The sequence below is a fragment of the Oreochromis aureus genome, linkage group 11 (assembly GCF_013358895.1).
Source record: "Oreochromis aureus strain Israel breed Guangdong linkage group 11, ZZ_aureus, whole genome shotgun sequence".
Taxonomy (NCBI): domain Eukaryota; kingdom Metazoa; phylum Chordata; class Actinopteri; order Cichliformes; family Cichlidae; genus Oreochromis; species Oreochromis aureus.
The window spans coordinates 36,630,396-36,658,031 of record NC_052952.1 but is presented as its reverse complement, the minus strand read 5'-3'; the positions used below and the strand labels follow the sequence as shown (position 1 = coordinate 36,658,031).

The 27,636-nt window shown below is 41.3% G+C and overlaps 1 protein-coding gene across 9 annotated transcripts in view; it reads left to right on the top strand.

Annotated features, from left to right (window-relative positions):
- The first annotated feature begins 21,425 nt into the window (after window positions 1-21,425).
- Window positions 21,426-27,636, top strand: part of LOC116330579 — a 285,981-nt gene continuing 279,770 nt past the window's right edge. For 6 of the 9 annotated variants that reach the window (XM_039620037.1, XM_039620039.1, XM_039620040.1 and 3 more), the window contains exons 1-4: window positions 21,426-22,041; window positions 22,966-23,061; window positions 25,073-25,325; window positions 27,538-27,566. In XM_039620037.1, the coding sequence (XP_039475971.1) occupies window positions 23,011-23,061; window positions 25,073-25,325; window positions 27,538-27,566 (333 nt within the window). In that variant the 5' untranslated portion in view covers window positions 21,426-22,041; window positions 22,966-23,010. Of the gene's footprint in view, window positions 22,042-22,945; window positions 23,062-25,072; window positions 25,326-27,537; window positions 27,567-27,636 lie in introns of all 9 variants that reach the window. The other 3 variants (XM_039620034.1, XM_039620035.1, XM_039620038.1) reach the window with 3 other exon arrangements.

Here is a 27,636-nt window from a genome sequence, read left to right as displayed (position 1 = left end):
ATAACATAGAATTACAAGTTAAAAACGTCCCAATTACACCAAAAAAAGCTAACTTGAAAACTCGTGTCCAGCTAAATCAGCAACTTATGTGAACTTGACAATGTGGGTAAGTTGAGCACAGCAGGATTCAAAACTGCCTCACGTGACTGCTACCGAGGTGCATCATGGGGAATTGGCGGTTAACGACATGCTCACTTTACTTGGACGTTTTCTAATCGTCTTCTTTGGAATATGCTTTCAAGGTGAGTAACATTGGTTATAACTATAAGGAAAGAGAGCTACAAAAGTTGGAACATGTTTTGAATTTATGGCATGACGTGTGTTTTTCTCTTTTACCGAAATGTTTGCTTTAGCTAATGTAACTTTAGCCGACAAGGTCCAGCTTGTATGTCATGACCAAACTTGACCTAATAAACTGACATATGGCCTTTTTTATGGGTTTAATGTGGCACTGACCAAATCACAAGTATTGTGCCGCTAGCTTTAAGGTTGTGCACTCAACCACTGTTGCGATATTAGCAAGCTAACTCAGCTAATTAATAAAGCTTATTTCATATTGTCTCTGTACTTGTAAATTTCTTTCAAGTTCACAGGCTGTTGTATTTTGGTGGAAGTTCATTTTGGCAATATTTCCAATAACTGACTGGGTTCAAAAAGAACTTTTTGGCAGGACTCGGATGCTTGTTGTCATCTGTTTACCCCTATGTAATCACTTAAGTTGTTATTAACTGCTGCATGCTAAGCTGCAAGAGTGCACTGCGGACTGAGACAAAATATGGTCTACAAACCAGCATTATATTAGTTTTTATCAGATAGTCCTCCAGTGTGTTTAGTTTTTGCTTTAATTCTATTGTGCAGTTATTTGTTACCCTGAAATGCTTTATGCTTAACAACAGCTCACTATTTTGACTTATTTTTGAACTCTTGTGATCAGTATGACTAGATTGTGTGAGTTTCCATACTAAAAGAGCTGTAGTGATAAAATAATTGGCATCAGAGACACTGATTTTGGCATGGTATACTGCAGAAGTTTTTTTTTTTTTTGCATAATTTACCTTTTAATTAAACTGCATTCTCTGTATTGTAACAAAACTAATATTGTTTATATGTCAGAAAATTAGCAAACATGAATAAATGGCGAAAACAATATAATTATAACATATATTTTTATTTTACTTATTTTAGGTCTGTGAAGCCAAACTTGATGCTGGGGATTTATTTTTGTCAGTGGAGTCAAATGGTAAGTTACAATTTGTGCATTTTGTCATACTGGAAACACCACAGATCATATTGTAACTTAATAGCTCTGTAGAACAAATGATATAAAGATTGTAGTGTCAGGGTACTTCTTAAGAAGTAATATGGCACTATTGATGATCACATGCAGGTGGCATAAACTAAATATTCAGACGTGTTACCAACAAGTGATTCATTAACAAAAGCAATGGAGCAGACTGTTTAGGTTCTTGTGGTTGTAATAACATCCATAACTGCAAGTTTGTCATTAATGTATTTTCACAGGTCTAGATGATCACATCTGACTTTGTCATTTAAATGAGGTGGACTTGCAAACTTTGCACTTTTTGGGGGTAAATTGCTGTCCACTACATATACACAGAATGTGCACAGTATTTCAGATCTAAAAAGGGAGTATGTAATGGACTTGCTGGCTTTAATGTAAAAAGCCTGTTGTGTAACTTTAATGAGGCAGTTGGACTAAAACAGTATTGCTCATCAAGGTAAACATCTGAGGAATAAGGAAATTGTTACTTGTCCTTTTACTCAGTGTTCTTTTAATCGCATCGTTTACTAAAGTTTTACATCACATAAGTCATTTTCACAATCATTCTACTTTAAAAGATTTCAAGACAGAGCTTATTGTTCTCTGAACTTCCTTGTTTGCTGAACGGCAGGTAAAGTGCATCTTTTTGTTTGTTTGCTTTTGTGTGTTTGTGTTTTCTCTAATGGGCCTCAGATGACTGTTTGCTTAAATTTGGGTCTCAAAGAATCTTTTTTTTAATTCTGCCTGTACTCTCCACCCCTCTTCTTCTATTGCTCAGGTTGAAGCAGAATTTGCCCGTCTTACATCTGTTGACCTGAAAGGGTTCCTTTTGCTGTGCTTGACCATTATGGAGAGGTTCGTGGAGCTGTACAAAATCAAGAGCAGCATAGGAGGGCTAACTAGGCTCATAAGATGCTTCGAGATGATGTAAGTGTTCAACTGCGAAATCTAATCCTTTGTTTAAGTTTTAGGTTATCCAGTTCAACTGATGAACTCATTGAAAGAAAGCTGATAAGTAAAGTCTGTCATCATATTTCACAACTGGACATTTAGTGTGGTAACTTTTACAGAATCTATGTATATTGGTGGTAGGTTGGATATCATATTCTACTTGAATGTCCTGATAAGCCTGATTCAAAATCTCCAATGATAATCATATATTGATGGAATTATGTATCAAAAAGCTGTGAATTTGGAGCTGTCTACATGCTTCATAAACACTGTTTAAAAAGTGTTTTGTTTTCTTTTTGACTTCTTTGACCAGAGCCCTACACAAAGGAAGAGGACAGAGGACCTCATTTTCTAAAGGAAGATCCTCACACACTTTCAAGACTGTGAAGGTTAGCATTGTTTCTTTTAGTAAATTTAATAATGACAGCACCACAGTGGATTTTAATGAAACATGTGGCATCTATGAAACAATAGATGCCACATGATAACATGTGTACTTTTTCCTCACCAAATGTATTATTACAAGATCTTTGACACTGGATTTGGTCTGGGTTTCAGAGAAACTAACTGGCAAGCTAGCATTGATATTATTAGTGTCTTGTGTTTATTCATGTCATCACCAGGGTCTTTGACATTTCGCTGCTGTACTGTTCACTTCAGCTTTACGCTTGATTTCTCACATTGTATATTGTAATGGCAGAGATATTAGGATATTTAAGGGGCTGCAGTGGCTGCTACAGCTGTGGGGGCAATACTTTGGTGAAATGTCCTGGACCCTGGAAAAGAGACTGTGTAGACTGGGTAAGCAATTAAAGGTTACTGGCCGAGAGTCATTGGGCAGCTGGGTAAAGGTGGATGTTGATATTCAGTGCCAATTATGCAACCTGTTCAGCCATGTCTATATGCTCTTTTTCATGCTGTTAATATAGGGGAAAAATAAACTTTAATCAATAAACTGATTAAAGAAGCATTGTCTATGGAGCCACAATCTGATCCTGTAGTGTAGCTCCAGTTTGCACATTTCATGTATTCTCAGCCAGATTTGGTTTAGAGCACAGCCAATATTTAGCATAAGTAGATTTAAATTCACACACTGGTGATGGCAAGCTACATTGTATCCACAGCCGCCCTGGGGCGCACTGACAGAGGCGAGGCTGCCGGACACTGGCACCACCGGGCCCTCTGGCCACCACCAGTAGGCAACAGGTGAAGTGTCTTGCCCAAGGACACAACGACTGAAACTGTCGGAGCCGGGGCTCGAACCGCAACCTTCCAATTATAAGACGAACTGTCAACTCTGAGTCACGATTCAGTCATCCACCCATGTGTGTGAATGACTGAATGTGTAAGCACTTTGGAGTCCTTAGAGGACTAGTAAAGCGCTATACAAATACAGGCCATTTACCATTTAAATTGAAAATTTTGTTTGAATTCTGCAATTGAAGACATGCTCAGTTATTTATGAACATAGTCTTTGTTTAAAGCAAGAAATGGATTTGTAACATGGGGTGCATATCTCATTCTGAAAAACTAACAACTAATAAGTGTTACCCAAAGCCAATCACCATCATCCAAAGCATCAGTATGGCTCTGCTTTGGAAAGACATGAATTCTTAAGCACAAGGGATATTGTGTAATTGTAATTGTGTAATTTTTTTTTTTTTTGTCTTTGAACCCTTTTATAGCCGACAGGTATTGAAGACACGTTTTCTAAGAGGATGAAAGTTGGCATTGCGATGGTGAAAGAAGAAGACATCATCGATGTGTTGGTTGTCCTTGAGGCGGCAGTAATCCTGTTCAATCTGAGGGATGTCTCAAGTGCCATTTCCATGCTGATGGGCCTTCTTTTGCCCTCAACATAGACTATCCAAAGGAACTTAAGGACATCTTTGAAGTCATTCAGAACATCCTAATGAACATTGGTGGAAGGCAGTGCATCTCACTAGTGCATGGTCTAAGAAACAGACTCTTGCAGAAAGCCATGCAGAACTGTAATTGTATGTTCCTTAGTGTTAAGGACAGTTTTTATTTTACTGTTTGTTTTTTTTATTCTTGCAAGTTCTCATTCTCACTTTTGTATGTCACTAAATGACTACACTTTTACATTCCAGATTAGACAATTACTCATTTGTTCATGGTTTAAGAAACTTATGTGAACAACAATATAATGCTGGACTTTGCAGATGCTTATCTCATGCAAGTCAGTAGTTTTTCCTTTGTTTTGCAATTGAGCAGACTCAAACTGATGTTTCTGAAATATCCATATTATCAAATGTTTCAGAAGCATGCACTCATTTTCAGAGATATTGGTTCTGTGGAATTTGTTGCAATTGTAAACAAAGACAAATACAAGAGTTTGATGTCTTACTTGTTATAAACTGATCTTTACTGTCACTTATCAAAGGTTTTGTACTATTTTAATATTTCAAGTTTTATGCTAACAGGTGTGACTGAGCACAATGAAATTTAAAAATTTTGCAAATGTAAAGAATAACTTTTCTAAAATAGCAAGTGTCCCGTTGATACATTACATTAATGCAGACTTTATGTTGTTACTTCACAAGAATCACTACTGCTCCTAGAGTATTGGTCAGAATTTAATCTTCACCCAAACTGGGCTCAAGACCAAGTTCAAATTTATTGTTTCACAGGGAGCAGCCTTTGAGTTTTGATGGATTGTGAGCCTGATGAGCTACGTCACTGATTTTTCTGTTTCTCAGATGACTAAGATGGCACAATAAATGGTGAATGTTGGGTGCTCATGAGTAATTGTCTTGTCATGTTCTTAAAACAAACTTTCTGTATGAAATGATCAGATAGACTTTAATGGAATCTGTGGGTTTTATTTTTTTTTTCTGTAAACAACAGAAAATTAATTTAAAGGAATGTAGGTATTTAAACCTGAGATCTAAGATAAACCTAACAGGTAGTTTTGCTGAAATGGATGTTAGAAAGCTAAAAAAAACAAAACAAAACTTAAGATGTTTAATATACATTTTTCTTACATCCAGTCAATCAACTCTGATAATTAAAATGAAACTGATTTACAAGTTCACTCAGCTACCTTAAGGAGCTCAGTTAATTAATAAACTTAAATCAACTTGGCTAACAGATTATGTTAGTTAAGCTAAAAATAGATTCCTAAGTTAAAAGAACTACTAAAGTATTTGAATTAACTAAAAACCCAAGTCAACTGAACTAGGACAAGAGTTTAAACAATAGATTATTTTAATTTAGCTGAAAGGGTTTTCCCAAGTAAAATGACAATTAAAGGAGTTGAACTGACTAACAAATCTCAGTCAACTAAACTAAGATGAAAGTTTAGACAACATGTGATTTTTCATTAAGATAACAATTGGTTGTGTTATAAGAACAAACTCTATTTCTTGACTTAACTTAAAATTTTAAGGCAGCCCTTTACCTCATATTTTTAAGTTGAAACAACAAGTTATATTTTACAGTGTGGCAACAAACTGTTCCAACTTCTGCAATCTGGTAGAAGGTTCCGCATCATCCGGGCAAGGACAGAGAGACTCAAGAAGAGCTTCTATCCTCAAGCCATCCGGACCCTAAACCAACACCCCCCCACACACACACACACACCCCGCCATCTCACATCATCTATAATTGACTGAGACTCTCCTCCAGACACTCAATTCCTTTAACTTCCTTTAACTTTAAATATGTTATAGTGTCCATTCTGTAAAATAGTCAGATGTCTATTCATATTAATGTACAGAATTCACCTGCTGCTGCTTCTACTGCACATTCACCCAATGTATATACTATATATATATTTATAATGTTATTCCTCTACCCCCATGTTTTTGCACATGTCGAGGATCGTGTCAGGATACATTTCACTGTGTGTTATACTTGTATAACTATGCATGTGACAAATAAAGAACCTTGAACCTTGAAATCATCTTACTTTGGTAATGTAAATATAATATGGCCAATATTATAGTTATTATATTAATCATTATTAGTTATTACAGCAGTGAGTTTGAACTCTGTGTCAAATACTGAGCTTCAGTAAAGATTCAAGTTGCAATTATTTATATTTCCTATCACCTTAAATCTTCACTCAAAGACAAGTATCTCTGACAGTGTATATACAGATGTATTATATATAAGAGACAAACATTGTTCTTTCAATATGTTGGCATTACTAAATTTGGCTCAATGCTTACATATATGTATAAAAAGCAAATGTACGAGCTGTGATAACTGTTTCTGATAGAATGAAGATCAGACTGATATATGAAATATTCCTTTATTGGGTGAGAAAATCAGACCATGTCATAACTGCTTTAAGTCATACAGAATAGATATCAGAGCCTTAAACAGGCTGACTTCTGCTAAATGGGTCAAACTGGGCAGAAAGTCTACAAACACATAACATCCTTATAGAATATGATGTAACACTATAGATCAGCTTAGCTCAGAATATATAAAGCATATAAACAATTACAGCAATATGATGCAACAAACACAGCAGTGCTACTAATCCAAAATACTCAAAGCTTCATAGAACTGAAACAAACATTTATTTTTAGCTCCATTCTGCTGCTGATACATACTTTAGGTTTCTGAATATTAAACTTGTTGCTGCCTTTCATAGTGTGTAACTTGAAGGCTCTGAGTACTTTCTCCCACACTGAAAACACTGGGATGATAACATTATTTGAACATTACCTAATAAGACTGATTCAGGACAGACAATTAGTTATGTTAAACTTTCCTAGCAGTCCTTCACAAACAGGGAACAGTCTGTCTATTCTCTCCATCTGTCAGCTGCTGCTGGCTCTTCCTCCTCCTCTTCCTCACACACTGCTGAGTTTGTCCTGGTGGATCATCAGGGTGCAAAGCCTCACAGATGATGTGCAGCAGTGGGTCCCTCAGTCTGTCCTCACTCTGGACACTTGCAGTCGTCACACATGGAAATCAAATGTGTGATAAGCTGCAGGATTCAAACACAAGTGTAACTTATAAATACATGTTCATACTTTTATTCCACAATCAGAGAGAAAGAAACAGAGAGAGAGTGCAGGACAGACAGACAGGTGACAGTCTCAGGTGTACACACTGCTACAAAACAGCACAAGAGAAGGAGGATTTAGTGTTTGTGTTATTACGAGTGCTAAACAAGAAGAGTCCCAGATGGTCCAGTGGACACATGTGTGACTCCTGTGATTAAAGCATCTTTCTTTCAGCTTAACGAGTGAACCGTCAGCTCGTTCAAACACACGTTAAAGTCCGTTTGGCTCGACACCACCGAACAGAGGCAGCAATATAACATAGCTAACATTAACAGTGCAGTGAATCCTGCTTGTGCCGTCATATTCAGGACTGCAAACCGAGCAGCATCACTGACTTTCAGCTTGTTGTGTTTGTGGATATATGACTGACTTTAATTAAGCATAAAATCATCACATTCTGTGTAAGATTAAGGTCGACTATATATATATTTAGAAGTAAAGGCTTTAAAACCAAGTTAGTACAAACATCGCTAATGTCACATAACTTTGCCGACATGTGGCCAACAGTAATGTTTTAATGTTCTTCATTATTAAACATTCTCACATAAATAAGTTACATAATATTCAGTACTTACTTTTAAAAGTTTACTCTTCGGCCGCTCTGCTTCCACCGTTTTTTTCGGCAAAATTATCCACACCCACCGCCGCGCTATGAAGTCTGGGATATGTTGGGCCACGAAGTCTACACCGCCACATCCTTAAAATTCAGGGAAATGAAGGACGCATTTGAGGCTGCATTTCAAGCAGCCTTCGAATTGGGACAGCCTTCGTCGCGTCGCTGTGACGGAATCGGTCTTAAAATGCGGCCTTTAAGGCTGCAGACCCTGAATTGGGATACAGCCTGTGTTGTCTCCCCGTGTCCCTTCCTGTGTCCCTCTGCATGTCATCCTGTGAGTTTTGGCTTCAGTTCCATTTGTTAGGTTTTTCCAGTTTAGGTTATTTCTTAGTTCCTGTCCTCACCACCTCCACTTTTGTCTGTAGTTTCTCCACTTATCAATAAAGCTCACTCATCTCATCTAAGTCAGTGCCTGCATCTTGGGTCCTCAATCACAACCCCACATGTCTGCCGTCACAGCTGTGACAAAGACATTTTGGACAATTTAACTGTCCCCTAACTGTCCCCACAATTTTGTGGGAATGACCACCTTGCTGTTCCAGTTTGGTTTGGAAGAACTTGACTGGCCTGCACAGAGTCATGATAGAACCCGATAGCACACCTTTGAGATGAAATACAGTGGAGACTGCGACTCAGGTCTTTTTGTTCAACATCAGTGTCTCACCTCACAAATGTACTTCTGGAAGAGTGGCGTTTTCTGGCAACACTGAGACGAACCTCTATGTTCCTATTGCTCAGCAGGTTTTCACCTTGGCTCCCTGCCATGCAGACACATCACAGAAACCCTTACACTGACACATATTACAGACCGCCACATTAAAAAAAAACATAAAGACTGCATTTCCTGAGAACTCTGAAGAAGAACCTGTCTCCAAACATTGCGGTGTCTCTACTGCTGCACTTTGAACGTGTCCTCACCTACGGCATCTCATCATGATATAATAGTAGCAATAGGTCTGCACTGGATAAGAAGGATTGCAAAAATTCAGTCATGACAGCATAAAAGACAACTTTCATGCCTGAAAATGGGTCAAAGGTGAAAAGTTGTATTTTCAGGCCTTGAAAAGTATCATGTTGGAAATGAATCTGCCTTTGCCAAACTGAACAATCTTCTGTTAATCAGAGTTGCAACAACTATTTGAATTGCACATGTCTGTCATTTGACCTCTGTTTTTGGTAGGTAGAAATGATGGAGTCTCTTATTCAGCTGCTTTTAGAGACACTGGGGAATCTGAGTGACAGCGAGTTCATGGATTTAAAGAAAGGCCTCAAGAGGAAATCTAACTCAGACATCCCATGGAGGTTGCTGAAGGTGGCAGACCTGCAGGACACAGTGTTTTTAATGTTACAGGCTTATGGCCAACAGTCAGTGAAGAAAACCATGGAGGTTTTTAAGGAGATGAAGAGGATGGATCTGACTCAGCAGCTGTCAGACAGCAGCTCAGAGCCAACAAGTAAGTAAATGGTTAAAAATAACGAAACTTGTTCTCAACATATGTTCATATTATCAACAGAAAGATTTGAAATGAGAAAATGAGTAGTTAGAAAAAAATTTCTATTTCTTTTATTTCCTCTTTGCATTAGAAAAACAACTGGATGAACATCTGTCTGCACTGATCCACAAAGTGAGCATTGTCCCTCATCCTCTGTGCAGAGCTCAGCTTTTATTCAGTAAGATGCAGAATGACAATCATAATGTAATCAGTTAAGACTGGATAGCTCCAAAAGACCTCAGTTTTGATATGTTAGCCAAGCTGTAAGGGTCTTGCTATTATATCCTGCTATGGTTGTTGTTAAATATTCCCGTATAGTCTTCAGCGGCAGATCTTTATCAGCCATCAAAAGTTTGAGTCACATTGATCAATGTGACTCAGAATTCTATAGAATCTACAAAAATTCACACTTTTAAATATAAAGTAACACCAGTTCCTTAAAGGGTTACCAGGGCCCCAACCTTGTGTCCTCTTTGGAGGCACGGGCCCGTCGTCCTGTAGGGCCACCACCTGCAGGGGGCAGTGCAATGGGCGGATTTAACATGTACTGAGTGGTGGTCAAAGGCAGAGGCCCTTCTTATCCAATCCTCAGTTATATGTGGGTCCTCAAAAAAGTGATTCATTTGCCTGAATAATAATATCAGTGGTCTAAGGAGCTTGGAAAGAAAAGCGTCTGGACTTCTTCAGGTTGCTTGAAGACGTTTCACCTCTCATCCGAGAAGCTTCTTCAGTTCTAGGGTCAAATGGTGGAGAGTCCCAGATTTAAACCCAGTGGGAGTTTCCCCCCAATGAAGGACAAAAGGACCCCCTGATGATCCTCTACCTAATCACATGAGCAAAGGTGTGAAAACGGGTGTAGGTCACAATCAGCCAGGGTTTCCGGTGGGCTCATTGTGAAACCTAGCCCCACCCTATCATGTGATTTCCTGAGGTCAGATGGCCCAGGGTGTGTGTGGGCGTTAAGGCGTCTGCAAAGGATCTCAAAACTGGATTATAGATGGCAGACAGTTGGTGTCGTAAACCACCGCCTCTGTTCAAAGATGGTCGCTCACAGTGGACATAAACAATGTTGGGCAAGGGGGGTTCCCCAGGAGCATCTTCCTTGGGGGGCTCAACCAGGGGTGGCGGTCATGGCCAATTAGGGGCTCTGTTGGCTCTTAGGTGACGGTTTCCTCGTGGCTGCGTGCAGCGGGGCTAGGGGAGGGTCTGTGCTGACGGACGTGGGTTACTGACCTGGTAGCCTGGCTGCCCCTGGGTGGGTCCGGGACGGGCGTGAGGTTCTGGGGCGCCCGCCTCTGGGCTGGGGCCCTGGCCGGGCCTCGGGGGCTTGGGTCCTGGTTGGTGTGTTGCCGAGGTTGTGGGCGGGTGGGTGTATGGGGGCCCAGCTCTGGCGCAGGGTGCCACTGGTGCATCGAGCCACCTGGGGGGCTCTTCAACTGGTGGGGGAGGTTGTTACACCTTGCAGGAGCTCTCCTCTTAGGGCAAAAAACAAAAACCAACAGAATAAGCAGACAAAAAATACATATATCGATCACCTGGATCACCTGTTGAAAAAGAAAAAAGAAAACAAGCAGAAGAAAACGAGAGTAATAGAATAAACAACATCCCAACGATATATGGGAATATGGCAGTAAATACTAAATGTTAAACATTATTGTGCAGCACGTAAGATCGACAGCGCACAGTGTGCTTTGAGGTAGGAGCCAAAAAGGGTGTAGTTTGTGTGTGTGAGCACCCGTGTGTGCACCTGTGAGCATGGACGCACTTGTTTTTTTTAAAAGGTTCCTTCATGTAATGATCTGCTAGAGGGTGTGGGGGGGTCACTGCCCAATCCTCCAGGGCATGAAGCAGGTATGGAGGAGATCGAAACTCCAGACATCCAGAGGCCCCCAGAACACAGGAGACCAAGGAAGACCAACAGAGGGGCAGCCGCGCCACTATCCCCGAAAGAGCTGAGGAGAGTCCCAGATGAGGCGTCACTCAGCAGCCGCGGAGCAGAAGCCAGGGGGGGTTGCAGTGACGCGCCCGTGGGCTCCGCCGGCAGCCAGCTGTGCCTGAGTGACCGAGCCCTAGGCCGAGAGGCCGAGGGCACTCCACCTCCGAAGTGGCCCGAGCGAGCCCCAGGCTCCAGGCCCCGATAAGCAGCCGCCAAGGAGTGAGCCGGTGGGTACCTGGGCGCCCATCCCTAGACACAAAGAACCACCAACACACCGATGTCTGAGGGCGTCTGCCACCGGCAGGGGAAGTGGTGGGGGGAGATAGGCCTCCATACCATGGAGGGCCTGAGATGTTCCCATAGAGGTGGCGTCTGATACCCAACCTGACATATAGACACAGACATACAGGCACACACAGATACAAACATCCATTCCCACCCTCATGCTCTCATATGCAATTACTCCACACTCAACCAACGTGGAGACAGACATAAAGAGATGCTGTACACACAATCACACTCCCCAAGCGTACTCTAAGAACCGGGTCTAGGTACCCTTGCCCCTGGAGGAGGAAATTGCACCCAGACCCAGGTGGTGTTACCTTTTTCCCTGAGGTGGGGAGAAGCAGACCTCCCCGACTCGGCAGCGACAGGGAGGCCCCACATACCAGACCCCAGTCGGACGGCCAACTCCTCCTCCTCCTAGCCCCCCCCCCCCCCCCTCCCCGCGCTCCAACAGGCCGCAGAGAACGGGGGTGTGAGAAATCTTTTCATTCTTTAACAGGCGTTAAAGCTCAGATATGAAAGCAGAACTCCAAATTTCTTTGAAGTGTACATGAAGAATCCAGACAGTGACTTCCAGCTCAGACTCACACCAAAAAAAGAGCTTCAGTCATTTTGGACCCGCACTGTTAGAAAAGATAAGATATAAGCTAGTCTACAAAAATGTGTCATCACTGTACCACGTTCACTTTGAAGATTTATTTTAGCAATCATTATGCAACACAGATGGCAAATGTTCCTGGCATGGTCCTGGGTCATTTGACCCAGCATTTTGTGCTTATTATTGTTATCATGATCTTCTGTTCAAGTTCATTCTGATTATGTGTTCGGGTTTAGACTTTTTAGTTCTTAGGGTTTTGGTTCTGTGTTCCCTCTGTTCTCTGTCTGTACCATGTCTCTGAGTCTGTGCATTTCCTGCTTTACTTTGCGCCTCATCCCTCACACTACTTTGTGTGTTCTGTTTGCCAACTTGCCTGCCTGTTAGTTTTTGCTTTCCCAGTTTAGCTAGTTCTCTGTCATATCAAGAGTATCTCTCCACCCCTCTGGTTGCCCCTTCGGGCTCCCTCTTGGGGTGGGCTGCATGCCCTAACAGGGACGTGAGGGCGTAAGCTGTGGGGTGTGGCCGGGCTAGTCGGAGTGTGGCCACACGCCACGACCAAGGGCGGGTCATACCCCGCACATATGGAATATGTAACGGAGTGGAGAGAGAACCAAGGTTACAATGTAACCATACATTTTTTGTTCTGTGTGTAATCCCTCAATAAAGCTGTGTGTTTTGAGTTCACTTGGCCTCCGTGAGTCCAGCTCTTGGGTCCACCATTCCTGCCTGCCTTCACACAGTCATGACAGTTCCTGTGATCTCTTTATGCTGGTAACTAAAATGTGAATGAAGAAATAATTCAGATATAAAATTAATACCTGTTCATGGCGAAGTATGTAACTGATGTATTCTCACCATGAAGTAAACTCTCCTGCTGTCTGACCATTAGCTCCAAACATGTGTTGACACTGAGCAGTGAGTTGTTGTCTTTGCACCAAACTGCACAGCTGTGCACGGCTGATTTCCTCCAACAGAGTGATGATGGTGGTGTTGTCCTCTAACTTCATGAAGATATTCTCTCCATGTCTGTGAGTGCAGTCATGGCTGTTCAACATGAACAGGAGGGTGCTGAGTGCACGACCCTGGGGGGCTCCAGTGTGGCCCTAGAGGGGAGGAGCTGTGATTACCAGTCTGAACAGCAGCCTGTTTGACAGGAAGTCCAGTATCCAGTTGCACAATGTGTTCCTGAAGACCAGAGTGACGAGTCTGCCAGTCAGCTTCACAAACAGCCTGCTGAGAGAGTTTGTTATATTTCAGATGTATGAAGAGAGAGTGCAGGGCAGTGAAGACGACATCATCTGTGGCTGTATTCAGCTCAATGACAGTTATTATTAAAGCTAACGCCTACTGGTAGATCAGCCCAGTAAATACGGCGTTTCTGTATTTTCACTGGTTATTTTATTTCACTTTCAGATGAATACCAAAGAAGTGGTAAAGTACAAGGTAAGATGTTTCACATTATTTGTGTATAAAAAGAACTGCACTTTGTGTTTGGCTGTGGTGGTTCCCTTTGGTATGACAACATTAGTGCTGAATATTGGCATCCAATAATCAGACGGTCTCAGAGAGGGGAAGAAAGAAACAGGCTCAGGCACAGGCAGACATCTGTTTGACTGGTTTGAGGGTGAAGAGGGGAAAAGCAGCAGAAAGATACCGAGTTAGATTTGAGTCGATTATGTACAAAGTAAAAAGAAGCACAACAATGAATCAGTCTTTAATATTTAACACATATCAGTGAGTTCTGTTTGGAAATAAGTAACAGAGGATGTAAGCTGTGGATGGATTTAGTCTTTGATTATCAACATATGTGATGAATCTCTGTAATCTTTCCTCAGAAAACCACTTTGTGGATAAACACAGAGTGGAGCTGATCCAGAGAGTGAGCAACATCGAGCCGATTCTGGATGAGCTCCTGAAAGAAAAAGTTATCCAGCAGGAAAGTTATGACAGAATCAGAGCTCTGCAGACCTCTCAGGAAAAGATGAGGGAACTCTACAGCGGTCCCCTGAAAGCTGGCAGTGCCTCCAAAGATGTCTTCTACCAAATCCTTCAGACACACGAGAGACTCCTTGTTAATGACCTCTGCTGAAAGAACGTTTGCTGAAATCCATTTTGTGTTCTTCAGTGAAAGTATTTACAAAAGGGAAATGCTGACATTATGTCTCTGTGTTTCTCATATAAACATAAGAAATATCTGACTCTTTGTTTTATGCTTTAAAATGACAGTGGGCGGATTTACTGGTTATAATTTGGACCTGGTGACATCATACAGGCTATGAACGTTTACTCTGTTGTTAATAATTACAGGTGCTGGTTGCTGTACATGAATCCTGAAAACAGGAAATAATGAGACTGGGAGAAGTGTCGCAGCTGAGCTTTCATCCCACTTCACACTTTGTCTTTTGCATATTTTAGATTTTCAAAACTTCTTCACACATTCAAATGACCCCCCCCCCCCACACACACACACAATATTCATGCATCTAAACATTTTATAGACAGTATAATGAGTCAGAATTGAAATAAAATGTCTTTTTATAATTTAGTGAAGCTGATTTTGCCCATAAACACATTCTGCTGCTGCGTTCACTCCTTTAATAACATGTTTCACATGATAATTAGACACCATGAGTTTCATTAAAGCACAACAGAAACTTCCATGTGTGTAGAAGAAGAAGCTGTTTGTGGTGATCAGAGTTATCAGACTTTTACAGTTTTTGTATTTTCATTTTGTTTTGACTTTTCAAGATTCTTTATTCGTCACTGTTGGAGTCAAATTGTTGAATGTTGTCATTGTGTTTCTTAAATTTGTAAAGTCTTGGTTCAAGAAGTTGGATCAAAGACATTCCTTTGTCTCGGACCACCTCTCCAGCCAATTTGGTGCTGGGAGAGGCTGACGGGGGTTTTATTGTAGATACATCCTATCTGACAGATCTGTTTCTTGTGTTGTAAGCTTCCTGCTTTTATGATCCTTTTGGTGAGCAGGAGGTCACACAAACGCACCCCCGTGACACACACGTACACACACACGTTCTTGCACATGCATAGACATGCATACACGTGCACACACATACATATAGTGCCTTGTCTTTTAGAACCATTGGGGGGTTTTACGGTGGGAGGTGCTTATGTTGTGTTGTGTATTGTAACAGTTTTCAATAAATAGCTGCGAGGAGAGCTGCTCTTTGAAGGACTTGGCCTGGAGACAGATGAGGAGCACAAGCTCCACAGCCTGGCTCTGACCAAGCTTCCCTCGTTAGCGAGTAAAAGACCGGTTGAAGATGTTCTGTCTTGTTTTCGTTCTTCATGAGGAATAAGTCTCTAAACTAGCGGGGCCTGGAAGCACAGACTCAACAGTCACATGCATAGTTATACAAGTACAACACGCAGTGAAATGTAACCTGATACGCTCGACTGTGCAAAAGGGGAGAGAAGAACGTTATATATTATAAACATTAAGTGAATGTGCAGTAGTAGCATTGTATGCAGCAAGCAGATGAATTCTGTACATTAAGTGAATTAAATAAGAATAGACAATGTGGACACATTTAAAATTAAAAAGAATTTAAAATGTACATTGTGCCGGTGGGTTTAGAGTCTAGAAGAGAGACCTGTCTCAGTCACTTATGGATGCTGTGCGAAGGCGTGTGTGTGTGTGTGTGTTAGACTTGTGGGGAACACAGCTGTTCCCAAACCAGGATGTGATGTTCTGTGTGAGGATGCTCTCCATAGCACCTGCATAGAAAGTCCTGAGGATCGCTGGCAAGACCCTGAACTTCCTCAGTTGTCATAGGTGGTACAGGCGCTGCCTAGCCTTTTTGGTCTGGACCTGAATGTGAGCAGACCATGTTAGGTCTGAGGAGATGTGGACACCGAGATACTTGAAGGACCGCACCCTCTCCACTGGAGCTCCATTGATGATAATGGGTTTGTAGTCTCTGTGCTGACTCCTTCTGAAGTCCACCACCAGCTCCTTGGTCTTGCCAACGTTCAGCTGGAGATGGTTATCCTGGCACCATGATGTGCACACACACACATTCACACACACATTCACACATGGTGTGAATGTGTGTGTGAATGGGTGGATGACTGGATGTGTAAAGCGCTTTGGGGTCCTTAGGGACTAGTAAAGCGCTATACAAATACAGGCCATTTACCATTTTTTGATGCCAGATTCTTCACTTCATCCACGTAGGCCCCCTCATCGTTGTTGGAGATGGCGCCCAACACCACTGTGTCGTCAGCAAACTTCACAATGGTGTTGGAGCCATGAGTGGCCACACGGTCTGAAGTGTAGAGGGAGTAGAGCAGTGGCGAGAGGACACACCCCTGTGGCGCTCCTGTGTTGATGGTGATGCTGTTAGAGACGCATCTACCCACCCTCACCACCTGAGTTCTGCCAGTGAGGAAGTCCAACACCCATGCACACAGATGGCTGTTTTGTCCCAGATCCCTCAGCTTTGTGAACAGTCTGCCCGGCACTATTGTGTTAAACGCTGAACTGTAATCAACAAACAGCAATTTCAAGGTTCCCCTGTTTCTTGTCCACGTGGCTGAGGGTGGTGTGCAGGACGTGGGCGATGGCATCCTCTGTGGATCTGTTGGGTCGGTAGGCAAACTGGAGCAGGTCTGTGGTGTCTGGGATGGAGGAGGAGATGATGTTCTTTAGCAGCCTCTCGAACACCGTCATTACTACCGAGGTCAGTGCAACTGGCCGGTAATCGTTCAGGGATGATGGTGGATCTTTTGAAGCATGTGGGGACCACAGACTTCGCCAGGGACTTGTTGAAGATGGAAGTGAACACACCTGCTAGCTGGTCAGCGCAGCAGACGGCCGGTGATGCCGTCTGGCCCTGCCGCTTTCCTTGTGTTCACTCTCCTCAGTGGCACTCGGACGTCGTGCTCTGGGATGCTGATCACCAGTCTCTCGCTGATGATGTCACTGTCCTCGGTTGTCAGACGGTAGTTAGCATTAGCCGCCTGGCTAACCTGCGTAGAACTGGCTCAGCTCGTTGGTGAATGCAGAATCGGCGTTGATCGGCGCAGTGTCTCTGGCTTTGTAGTCCGTAATGGTGCGTAGTCCGTGTCACAGACTCCGTGTGTCGCCCTGGTGGAAGCGAGACTCCATGCACTCCCGGTACCGCCGTTTGGCATCTCTCACTGCGCGGGGCACGCCGTATGAGGCTGCTTTGTTGTAGGTGGCGGTCCTGGCGTTCACTGCAGCGAAGATCGATGTGTTCGTAATGTGGTGACTCTCGCAGTGAGTCAGATTCTGCTAAAGTTAGTTTCCAGAGAGCTTTTGCTCATTTCAGTTTAGATTTTAGTTTTTAGTGTGAAAATGTTTAGTTTTATCCCAAAAAGTTGATTCTGTTCATCTGGACGTTTTCAGTGAGAGAAACGTTTCGTCACTCATCCAAGTGACTTCTTCAGTCTCAGCTGACTGCAGGTTTCCCCAATCTTATAAACTGTACATTGGCATAATGACTGAAACCGGCCCACTGCTAAAAAATGAGCTGGGAGGTCAGTTCCTTGATGATTAATATGCCAATTCTCATAACCACTAATCAAAACCCACTGATCAATGTCCATGAGTACCATTCACAGAGAGTTGGGGAATGGCTGAAATCACAGCATTGTAAGATGGTGACAATTCAGAGATGGTCTTTCCCTTTTCACATAAATGGCCACCATGACTCTGCCCTCAAACCAGCGCTCCTCCCTGTCCAGGATGTGTACATCCTCATCATTGAAAGAGTGTCCACTGGCCTGTAGGTGTAAAAAGTCTGCAGAGTCCTGGCCTGACGAGGTAGCTCTTCTGTGTCGTAGCCAGAGGTTGTTTGGTTTCCCCGGTTTGGTTTGTGTCTTCTTGGCATTTGTAAACATTCAATCCAACTTTATTTATAGAGCACTTTAAAAACAAAATGATTGACCAAAGTGCTTTCCAGTAAAAACAGTGATTATGGAATAAAATTTATTCCACAACTTAGACATCCACATTACTCACACTATCATAACACATACATATAGGGACTTGCGGGTGGGCATGTTATTCTGCGTCCAGAGGACGATCTGTGTATTCTGCCTCACCTCTGGCACCAGCGCCCACCTCTCAATTTTAAATGCATGTAGACATTGAGTGTTCTCAGGAGGGGCCGTGCTAACACCTGCTGCTCTCTGGCAGGAAGCACCATCCCCTTCCGTGTTTTAAATGCACTTTAGAAAAATATGCAGCAACACCACACATGAGTGGGCGGAGCGAGGTATGGGGTTTTCACACGCCCCCGTTCTCTGTTAGCCGTCAGTCAGGACGGAGGGGCTGGGAGGAGGTGTTGGCCATCCAATTGAGGTCTGGGGTGCAGGGCCTCCCTGCGGTCTGCTTGTCTTCACCCTGGGGGAAAGGGTAACATCTCCTGGGTCTAGATGCAGTTTCCCCCTCTGGGGGCGAGGGTACCTGGACCTGGGGTATAGAGTATGTTTGGCGAGTGTGATTGTGTGTGCAGTGTATATTTGTTTCTGTCTCGACGTTGGGTGAGTGCTGAGTATTTGTATATGTATGCATGAGGGTGGGAATGCACGTGTATGTCTATGTGTGTCTGTACGTCTTTGTCAGGTCTGGTCTCAGACTCCACCCTTCTGGGAACATCTCAGGCCCTCCAAAGTATGGAGGCCTATCCCCCCGTCACCACACTCCCTGATGCCCTCAGATCTCGGTGCGTTGGTGGTTCTTGGTGCCTGGGTTGGAAGCTGGGATATGTACCAGCTCACTCCCGGTGGCTGCTTGGTGTGGCTGGGTGCCCATGGCTCGGTTGTGCCACTTCCAGGGGGTGGAGGGGCCCTCAGGCCTCCGGCTCGGTTCACTCTGGCACAGCTGGCTGCCGGCAGAGCCCGTGGGCATGTCACTGCAGCCCCCTCTGGCTTCTGCTGCGCATTTGCGGCCCGCATTTGCCTGGTGGGCCGCTCGTGATTTTTCGTTTTTATGGGCCGATGGGGTTTTTTTTCTTTTCTTTTTTTAACGGTATAAATTAATAGTGGTGGATTGGCCAGTTGGTCATGATCGACTTTGGGCTGGACCAATTACAGCCGAGGAGGTTGAACTTTAAAGTTGAGATGAAAAGAACACGATTTGTCCCGTACGACTTCAGCTAGAAAGTTGCTAATTCAATCATGAAACTGATCAATGATCAGCTGATCGGCTTTTCTCTTTGCGCCAGAAAGAGGAAAACTGCGGATGTCGCATTAAACAACAGCAGCACGTTTAAGCTTGATCAGCTTTTGTTAGCATTTATTTAATATTAATTTCTAGTATCAGCTGATGTTTGCTGAAGCCACAGCTGTAAAAGCTGCTGGTCATGATATCGGTTTGGATATGTGGTGAGAGGGAAACATGAAGATGAAACCAGGAGATGTCCTTACTGAATCATCAGAGCTGAACAGGTGATGGAGAAACAGGTTTACCTTTTAGGTGACATGAATGAGTTGAAGGGAAGTTATGAACTGTTTCTGAGAGACAAATAACACCAGGGTCCTTTTTTTTTACGTAGCTGACAGCTGGTAACTGTGCAGGGGCGGGTCTAGCAAAGTGTTGCCAGGGGGGCAGGTAGGGCATTAACAGGGAAAGGGGGGCACAAAGAAATACTTTTCTTTCTTATTCTCATTTAAAATGTCTCGCTTTTATTAAATAATTATCTGAATCTTACAACCAAAGTTTTCATCTGATGTAAAATGTATAGAAATCCATTATTGTATTCAGTAAATATTAGGTCTAGTATACACCCTAGTAAGTTATAGTATTCTTTCCTTTGGGACGGTACCATCTGTGCAGTCTGCGGTTCTGCTGAAGAAAGATGTTGAATCTATTTAATTACTGGAGAAAAACAATAGATTTCTGTGCATTTGTTTTATACGTGCATTAAATTAAAATCGGTTTTGTCAATTAAGCATCTTGAGGCAGACGGTGGGGGAGTGGTTCCCTATTTTTTTTTCCTTTCTTTTTTTGCTGGGAGTTGGCACCCCTATTAGTGAGGTATATGTAATTATAACTTGTTTTATATTTTTGCTAAGTACTGTTTAGAATACCAGAATAGGGAGGATGGTGAGGTTTAAGTTTATTATAAAGGTTTTATGGCTTTTCCTATAATACCATGGTGGGCCGGTCACTAGTCAAAATGCCCGGGCTGATTTTTTGTCCCAGTCCAGCCCTGCTGCTAGGTGACCCCTTATCTGGGGCTCTTCTCAGCTCTTCCCAGGAGGGAGGCACTGATGCCCCTCCGATGGTCCTCCTCGGGTTCTCACACTCTGGGGGCCTCTAGATGTCTGGGGCCTGGATCTCCTCCATGCCTGCTTCATGCCCTTGAGGACGGGCTATGGCTCCCTACACCCTCTAGCAGATCGTTACATGGAGAAACCTTTTTAATACAAGCGCGCTGATCCACACAGGTGTACACACTGGTGTTCACAGACACAAACTACACCTTTCTTGGCTGCTACCTCAAAGCACATTGTGCGCTGTTGGTCCTGCATGCTGCACAATAACATTCAATATTTAGTATTTTAGTATTTACTGTTATTTACACTTAGATAGATTATTGCCATGGTGTTGTGTTTATTATGTTGCTCTCTTTTCTTCGCTTGTTTTCACTTTTTTTCTCTCAACAGGTGATCCAGGAGACTTTTTTCCTCTTCTCCTCCCCTCTTTTCTTTCCTTCGCTCTTTTTTCTTTCTTTCTTTTTCCCTTTCTTATTCCCCAGTCATGACTGTCCCGTCTGTAACTACTGACAATAAAATAAAATAAAATAAAATAAAATAATAATAATAACAAAGGTCAATCAAATGGACCAATATTGCAAGGCCATGATGATCCACTTGGTAAAGTAAATCTGTTGGGCATCTTTCTTGGCCTTCAGACAAAATATTCTGATGGCTAAAGAAGCAAACAGGACAGGCAAAAAAGGGGGAAAAAACAGTGATTTAAATTTGAATTTAAAAACCATACATTAAACAGACAAAGAAAATTAAATAACAATAAAATAAATGAATGAAAAAAGAAAAATGAATCAGTAAATATTAAAACATGAATAAAATAGACAACAAATAAAATTAACAAACTAAAGAAGATTAAAAGCGAACTAAAACGGACTACAAGCTGACTCTGGTACTACTACCCCTTGAATAAAAGGTGTTTTTAAAAGTGATTTGAAAATTTCAAGTGTTGGGCCTAATATGAGATTTCCGCCCCCTGTTGGCTCTCCAGGAAACTGCAGGTCTTCCTGGTCGTTGACAAATGTTTAGTGAATAACAGAATAACAGAAACACACAGTATTAAAGATTTATACCGTCTGTGGTAAATTACAGCTTAAAAACTTGCTGTTCAGTCCGACATAAGTAGCTCTAGTTAGCATGTGAATGTGATGTTTACTTTGGATTATGGAACTTTTTATTATTATTAACGAATTCAGTATTTATTAAACTCGGTGTATCCGTTGTTGCTTTGGAGATGCAGAGACTGATTAAAGAGACACGACGTCACTCTTTCTACTCATACCTGAGCCAAAGGTAACGTTGATGGAAAGGCGGTAACATCTATTTCAACTCGGTTTATTTCTATGGCGCAAAATTAGAACAACAGTCGCATCAAGGCGCCTCCCGTTATTCAGGCGGGCTGACAGCTGGGAGGAGAGAGACGCAGAAAAGCGGAAGTTTTTCAGCCTCAGCGTTTACAGAAAGTGAGAGAAAGCAGCGGGAGAACAGTGCTTCACACTAAGCTGCTTCACAAACACTGAAGAATGATTTTCCATCAGCAGTGATTCCAGGTGTTCACATTTTACATGAATTACTGAAGGTAAGCGCGGCATTAAGTTCTGCTTCCTTCTGGAAGTTCACATTCGTAGTTCTGCTTCCTTGTTGGAGTTGTTTTCATATGTGTGTAACGGGGAATGAGATATAATAATAAGTTATATTAGATCATGTGACTGTTGCTGGTTTGAAGCAGAGGTGCAGAGCTCTGTGGGAAAGAACCGGAAGTCTTAGTGAGGGTAGAGTTCTCGATTATAGCGGTTTGAAAGGCCACGATAGTCACGTGATCTTAAATGATGCGTGCACAACTTCATCTCCATCATCTTCATCACCAGACACCAAATCTTCCTCACACAGCTCTGCTCCTGGATGATGAATTTCAGAGTCACAGATATTATGACACAAACATTATTTTCCAATGTTACATAAAGAAAAATATCATTTTTTTTCTTTTTACAGTAATTTCCACTTTTTTTTTTTTTTTTTTACAATAAAAGCCTTGTTAAGAATTAAAGTGTTTCTCACCTGTGAGAATCTAGAGGGCTTTTAATTTGAAAGAGTTTGTATAAACCAGGGGTGGGCAATTCATTTTTGCAAGGAGGCACATTTGAAAACGAGACTGTTGTGGAGGGCCTTTCCAACAAGCTGAACTCAAACTCACACACACTCACGCTGCTGTGGGTTGCATGTTTTTATTACACAGTTTTATTCGAGTTTCAAGCCAAGGGCGTAGATTTGGCATGGACGGAAGGGACATGTCCCCACCAATATCCAGCGATTATTGAATTGCCCCCACCAATAATTTGTAAAGAAAAGAAACCCAATAGAAAGAAAAAAAAAACCCCGATCTGTCAACGTCTCATTCACCCAGTGGTGCAGAAAGAGTTAAATTACGTTCTCTCCTACATCATGTGACAAATATGGCCAATGTGATTGGCTGTGCCTTTCAGGGAGCTCTCTTTACTTTTAGCAGCAGCAAGCCTGCGCTGCCAGGACCTGCAAGGAGGAGAAGAGGATGGCAGCAAAAAGGAAGAACCTGGATATAAGAAAGTATTCAAAGAAACCTGTAAGTCACTTAAAGACAAGTTAACTCATAAAATGTGTCCGTCATAATAACGTTACAGGCTATGCTAGGCTTTGGCCCACATCAGTCTAAAATTGTATGCAACCATGAATAACGTGTTTTGGAAACTAACTGCACAACAGGCAGCACTATTAGTTATCTCAGTCTCAGAGTAGCATTTCTAATTTTGATTGAAACTCTCAGAGAAAACTGCAGCCTCGAGCAAGCCAGGATATTAGTTTACAGAGACTGTTAGAATTATATGTCTAACATTAAAATGTTGGTGACACAATAATTTCATCCTAATGGTACTGACATATTCATAGGGTTTAGTTTTGAGACAAAATATCATGAGGTAGTCATGATTTTGCAAATATTCCACCTTGTGGTGCAGTTTGCACAAGTTGTTTTAAAAATGCACTCACGCTACAAACATTACTGATGAGTCAAGATCTGCACAAATTGACAGAAACACTGAAGCAGCTGCACATTTCATTCTTATTGTCATGTATGTCCTATTTGTCAGGTGACAGAAGAACCAACACAAAGCTCAGAGAGTAATGGTGACACAAGATCACAGGTGGAATTGGATGATGACTTGATGGTTCATGACTGTATTTGAAGCACATGTGTGACTGCATGTATTTGGAATGTCTCACTGTTATTTATCAGGTGACAGAGGCAGCTCTGCCATGTTGTAGCTCAGAGGTGAAGAGGCGAGGTCACAGGTGACTGACTGATGAGTTGGTGCTATAGATTAACTAGTATTTATTATCATGATTGTTGTTGCTGTTGTTAGGCTGCTGATGTAAATTGATTCATTAGTGTATATTTGACAAAGAATCTGACAAGTCTCACTTTTTATATGGCACAAATCAATGTGTTATTTTATCAGGTAGCAATATGTCCTAGTGCAGTCAGAGGGGAAGAGCCAGGGCCAAAGGTGAGGCACATCAAGCACAGAATAATAATTTTAATCTGAGGATAAAACACATGTACTGAGGCTGAAAGAAGCTTCAGTGCTCTCAGAAGACTAAAAACATGGCTAAGGTCAACAATGACTCAAATGAGATTAAACAATGCTGCTGTATGTCCACCAGGAGAGACTGGACAGTATAGATGTAAAACCAATATGCCAGCAGTTTACCTCAGTTAATGAGAGGAGAAGGCATGTGTTTGGCTGCTTCACATAGTGGACATTGAGTTGTTGTGTGGGGCACCAGTAGTTCATGTCTGTTGCTGTAACAGTAGTTCATGTTTAGAATAAAAGATCCCAGCTCACTGATTTGATCGGGGCAATAGTGCCTAAAATGTTGCATAATTTTGCTGAGAGATCTTTTACTTTGTGGTAATGTTAGATGAGTAGTTCTATGGACAAAAACCAGCAGGTCATTCAGTGTTCCCTTAGTGCTGATGTATCAGAGATGTTGGTGTACTATAACTGAAGTAATGATGTAAAGTCCTTAAAGTCATATTCTTTTATTGTCATGACCGTATTTGAAGCTATTTTTATTTTTGTATGATACCTGATTTATTTGGAATATGGCTGAAGTAAACTAAAGCCTAAAATACTTAGTCAGTCATTTGTTTAATAGTAATTTAACATTATATAATTCACATATAAAACTATGAATTGTAATTTTAAATGGTTTAAAGGCACGTAGAATAGGATATTTTAAAGGATTATTATTCTATATTTAGGCAAGTATATTTCTCCTTTTTTTTATCAAGAAGCAAAGACAAAAAGGGGGAAAAAAAAAGAAACAGGGCGGGGTTCGGTGGTTGAATCATCCGTCCCCACCAATGCGAAAACCAAATCTACGCCCTTGTTTCAAGCTGATGTTTGACGTTCACGTCCAATCACAGTTTTCATTTGGCTGATAGAAAAGTAACAAACGTCCATGTCAGTAATGTTGTCATTAGTGAAATACAAAGCAGTCAGTTTCCATCCATCAAATGAACAAACAGCAGACGTGCTGTCCTTCATGTATAATATGATTTATTCATTTTCCAGGTGGTAACTATGATGACTAAGAAGCTGCTCAGTGAAACACTGAACCAGTTGAGTCCAGAGGACTTTGCTGAGTTCAAGTCACACATTGCAGTAGAGAAAGATCTCCAACTGATGTCACAGAGCCGACTGAAAACAGCAAACACACAGGATGTAGTGGAGCTGATGGAGGAGACGTACAGAGGAGAGAGTGTGGAGGAGACCAGAAAGGCTTTAATGAAGATGAACAGGACTGATCTGGTGCAGAGATTATCAGGTATCACCTCAGGAACCACAAATAAGAGAACAAAGAATTAAATATGTGAGAATACTGCATATAGTTTATCACATCAATATGAAACCAGGCTCAGCTGACTGATAGAAAAATCTCTTGACTCTGTGTTGTGTAGTGAATGATGAACAAAGACGTTTATATTTTAGTGCTGCTTTTTATAATGTGGATTAGAGCAGAATATGTGCTGGTCAGGCAGGTTGGCTCATTACAGGCTCAAACACAGCACACTACAAAATAATAGCAGCTTATAGCCGGTGTGCAGTGAGATTATGTGACTGTTTCAGGACAATTACAACAAACCACTGAAACTCTTCTTATTAACAGTTAGACAGTTACAGAGGTCACATGCTCTGTATAGTGGTCGCACACATGCTGATACCTAATGATCCCACACAGTGCAGTGACCCACTGCCTCTGAGAGAGGGCGCCATTGAGCCAATAAACATCACAAATCCATTGTGGTTATTATGGAATCACATACAACATAAACACTGTTACACAAGCTCAGTTACAGTATTTTGATCAGATCAGAACAAAAACATCCAACATCATTCAACATGGTTGGAAAGTCTTCAAGCAGCTCTACAGGTTATAATTATGTCACTGTTAACCCTCATCATACTGACTGAAGTCTGTGGTATGTTTTTGTCATAGCTCACAGATTTGTTTTTTTTTCTATCCTTAAAATTTTTAATGAATTTGTCAGTTTGTTGCTAATGTTTCACATAATTTTGTATTTCTGCTTTGATTGGTGCTTTTTTAAAAATACAAATGTTTTTAGGTCTCAGAGGACTCCAGTCAAACAATTCCACCTTTACAGTTTTAATAAATGGAACTTATTAACTGTATTCAGATTTTATTCAGATGCAACTGATCCTAAATTAAAGTAAAACACAGTATCTAGTGTCTGTCAGAGTTTATAAAGAAGAAAGACTCAGATGCCATCACTGCCTTCATCGTCTGGATGGGGAACTTTCCAGACTCAAAGTTATCAGAATCAGATTTGTATGATTTTTGTTTCACACGGGGTCCACAGTTTAGAGTTTAATTACAGCAGATTTTATTAAAGCAGCTTAGCAAAAACAAAATTAAAAAGAATAAAAAAAAAGAATAATCAAATCACAATTTTAGTTATTAATTTATTTATAAATTTTACTCATTAACTTAATAAACCAACTCTAATATAATGTTGATTATGTTGTTATCAGTACTAATATTAATCAACCATCAGGAAATTCACACATGAATCATAATTCAGTATTTTACAACATTTTACACATTTTTGTTGTTTAAAAGTATAAAAATCAGCTGGTGAAACAATTCTTTTCTTTTAGAACTCAGACATGAATAAAAGGTTGATGATAGATCTGTCTGCACACACAAAATCTATACATTCGAACAGATATTTTCACTACTTACGACAACAACCCTCTGCTAACATATTGATCAGACATATATCTTTGATTTATCATTGATTAAGAATAAAAATGATCTCCCCCCGAAAAAAAAGAATAAAGATCTACTTACCCTACTTAGCACTCAGCACACATCTCTAACACATAAGACTGGGTGTTAAGTCCTTTTATCCCTTCAGCTGTGATGGCACGAGGTGGCCAGGGGAACTTCAAGCTCCCTTTACTCCACGTTACACAACAGTTTATCTCAGTTACTTTATGTTGGGGTCAAAGTGAGCCTGACTCTGTTTCATCATAAATTACAACAAAAATAATATTTACTTGAAATGATTGAAGAATAAATGATACCAGAGTCAAAGGATGGTAAATAAGCTCTTAAGATATAATGTGGATTGTAGTTTGGATAAAAGCCTGATTAAAGAAAAAAATCGATTTTTATAAAAACAAAACATGGAAAATTAATTGTAACTTTGCAAAAATAATTATAAAACTACTCTGTGTCTTTAGAGGACATTAACTACATATGTGATAACAAATGATGAGATTGATGATAAATAAGAATTACATTTTACTGTTATGTTTGCTTCTCACAGTAAATTGTTCTTGGAGTTCTCAGAGACTCCAGTCAGTGGTTCATGTATGTTAAACATGTGGGTATGATGAGAGTTAACGAGGTTTAAGTGTCACTTTGATGTGAAATCTTTTATGTTCTAAATCCTCATAAAGCCTGATGATGAAACAGTTTCTAATCTGACTTTTTCTCTTTCTTTTCTCCTCAGACAAACAGTTTCCTCCACTGAGCCAGAGAGTGAGTAACGTCACATCAGTCGACTTCCCACAGTTCAGCTTTGATTGATCAAACAGACATTTGAATTGTG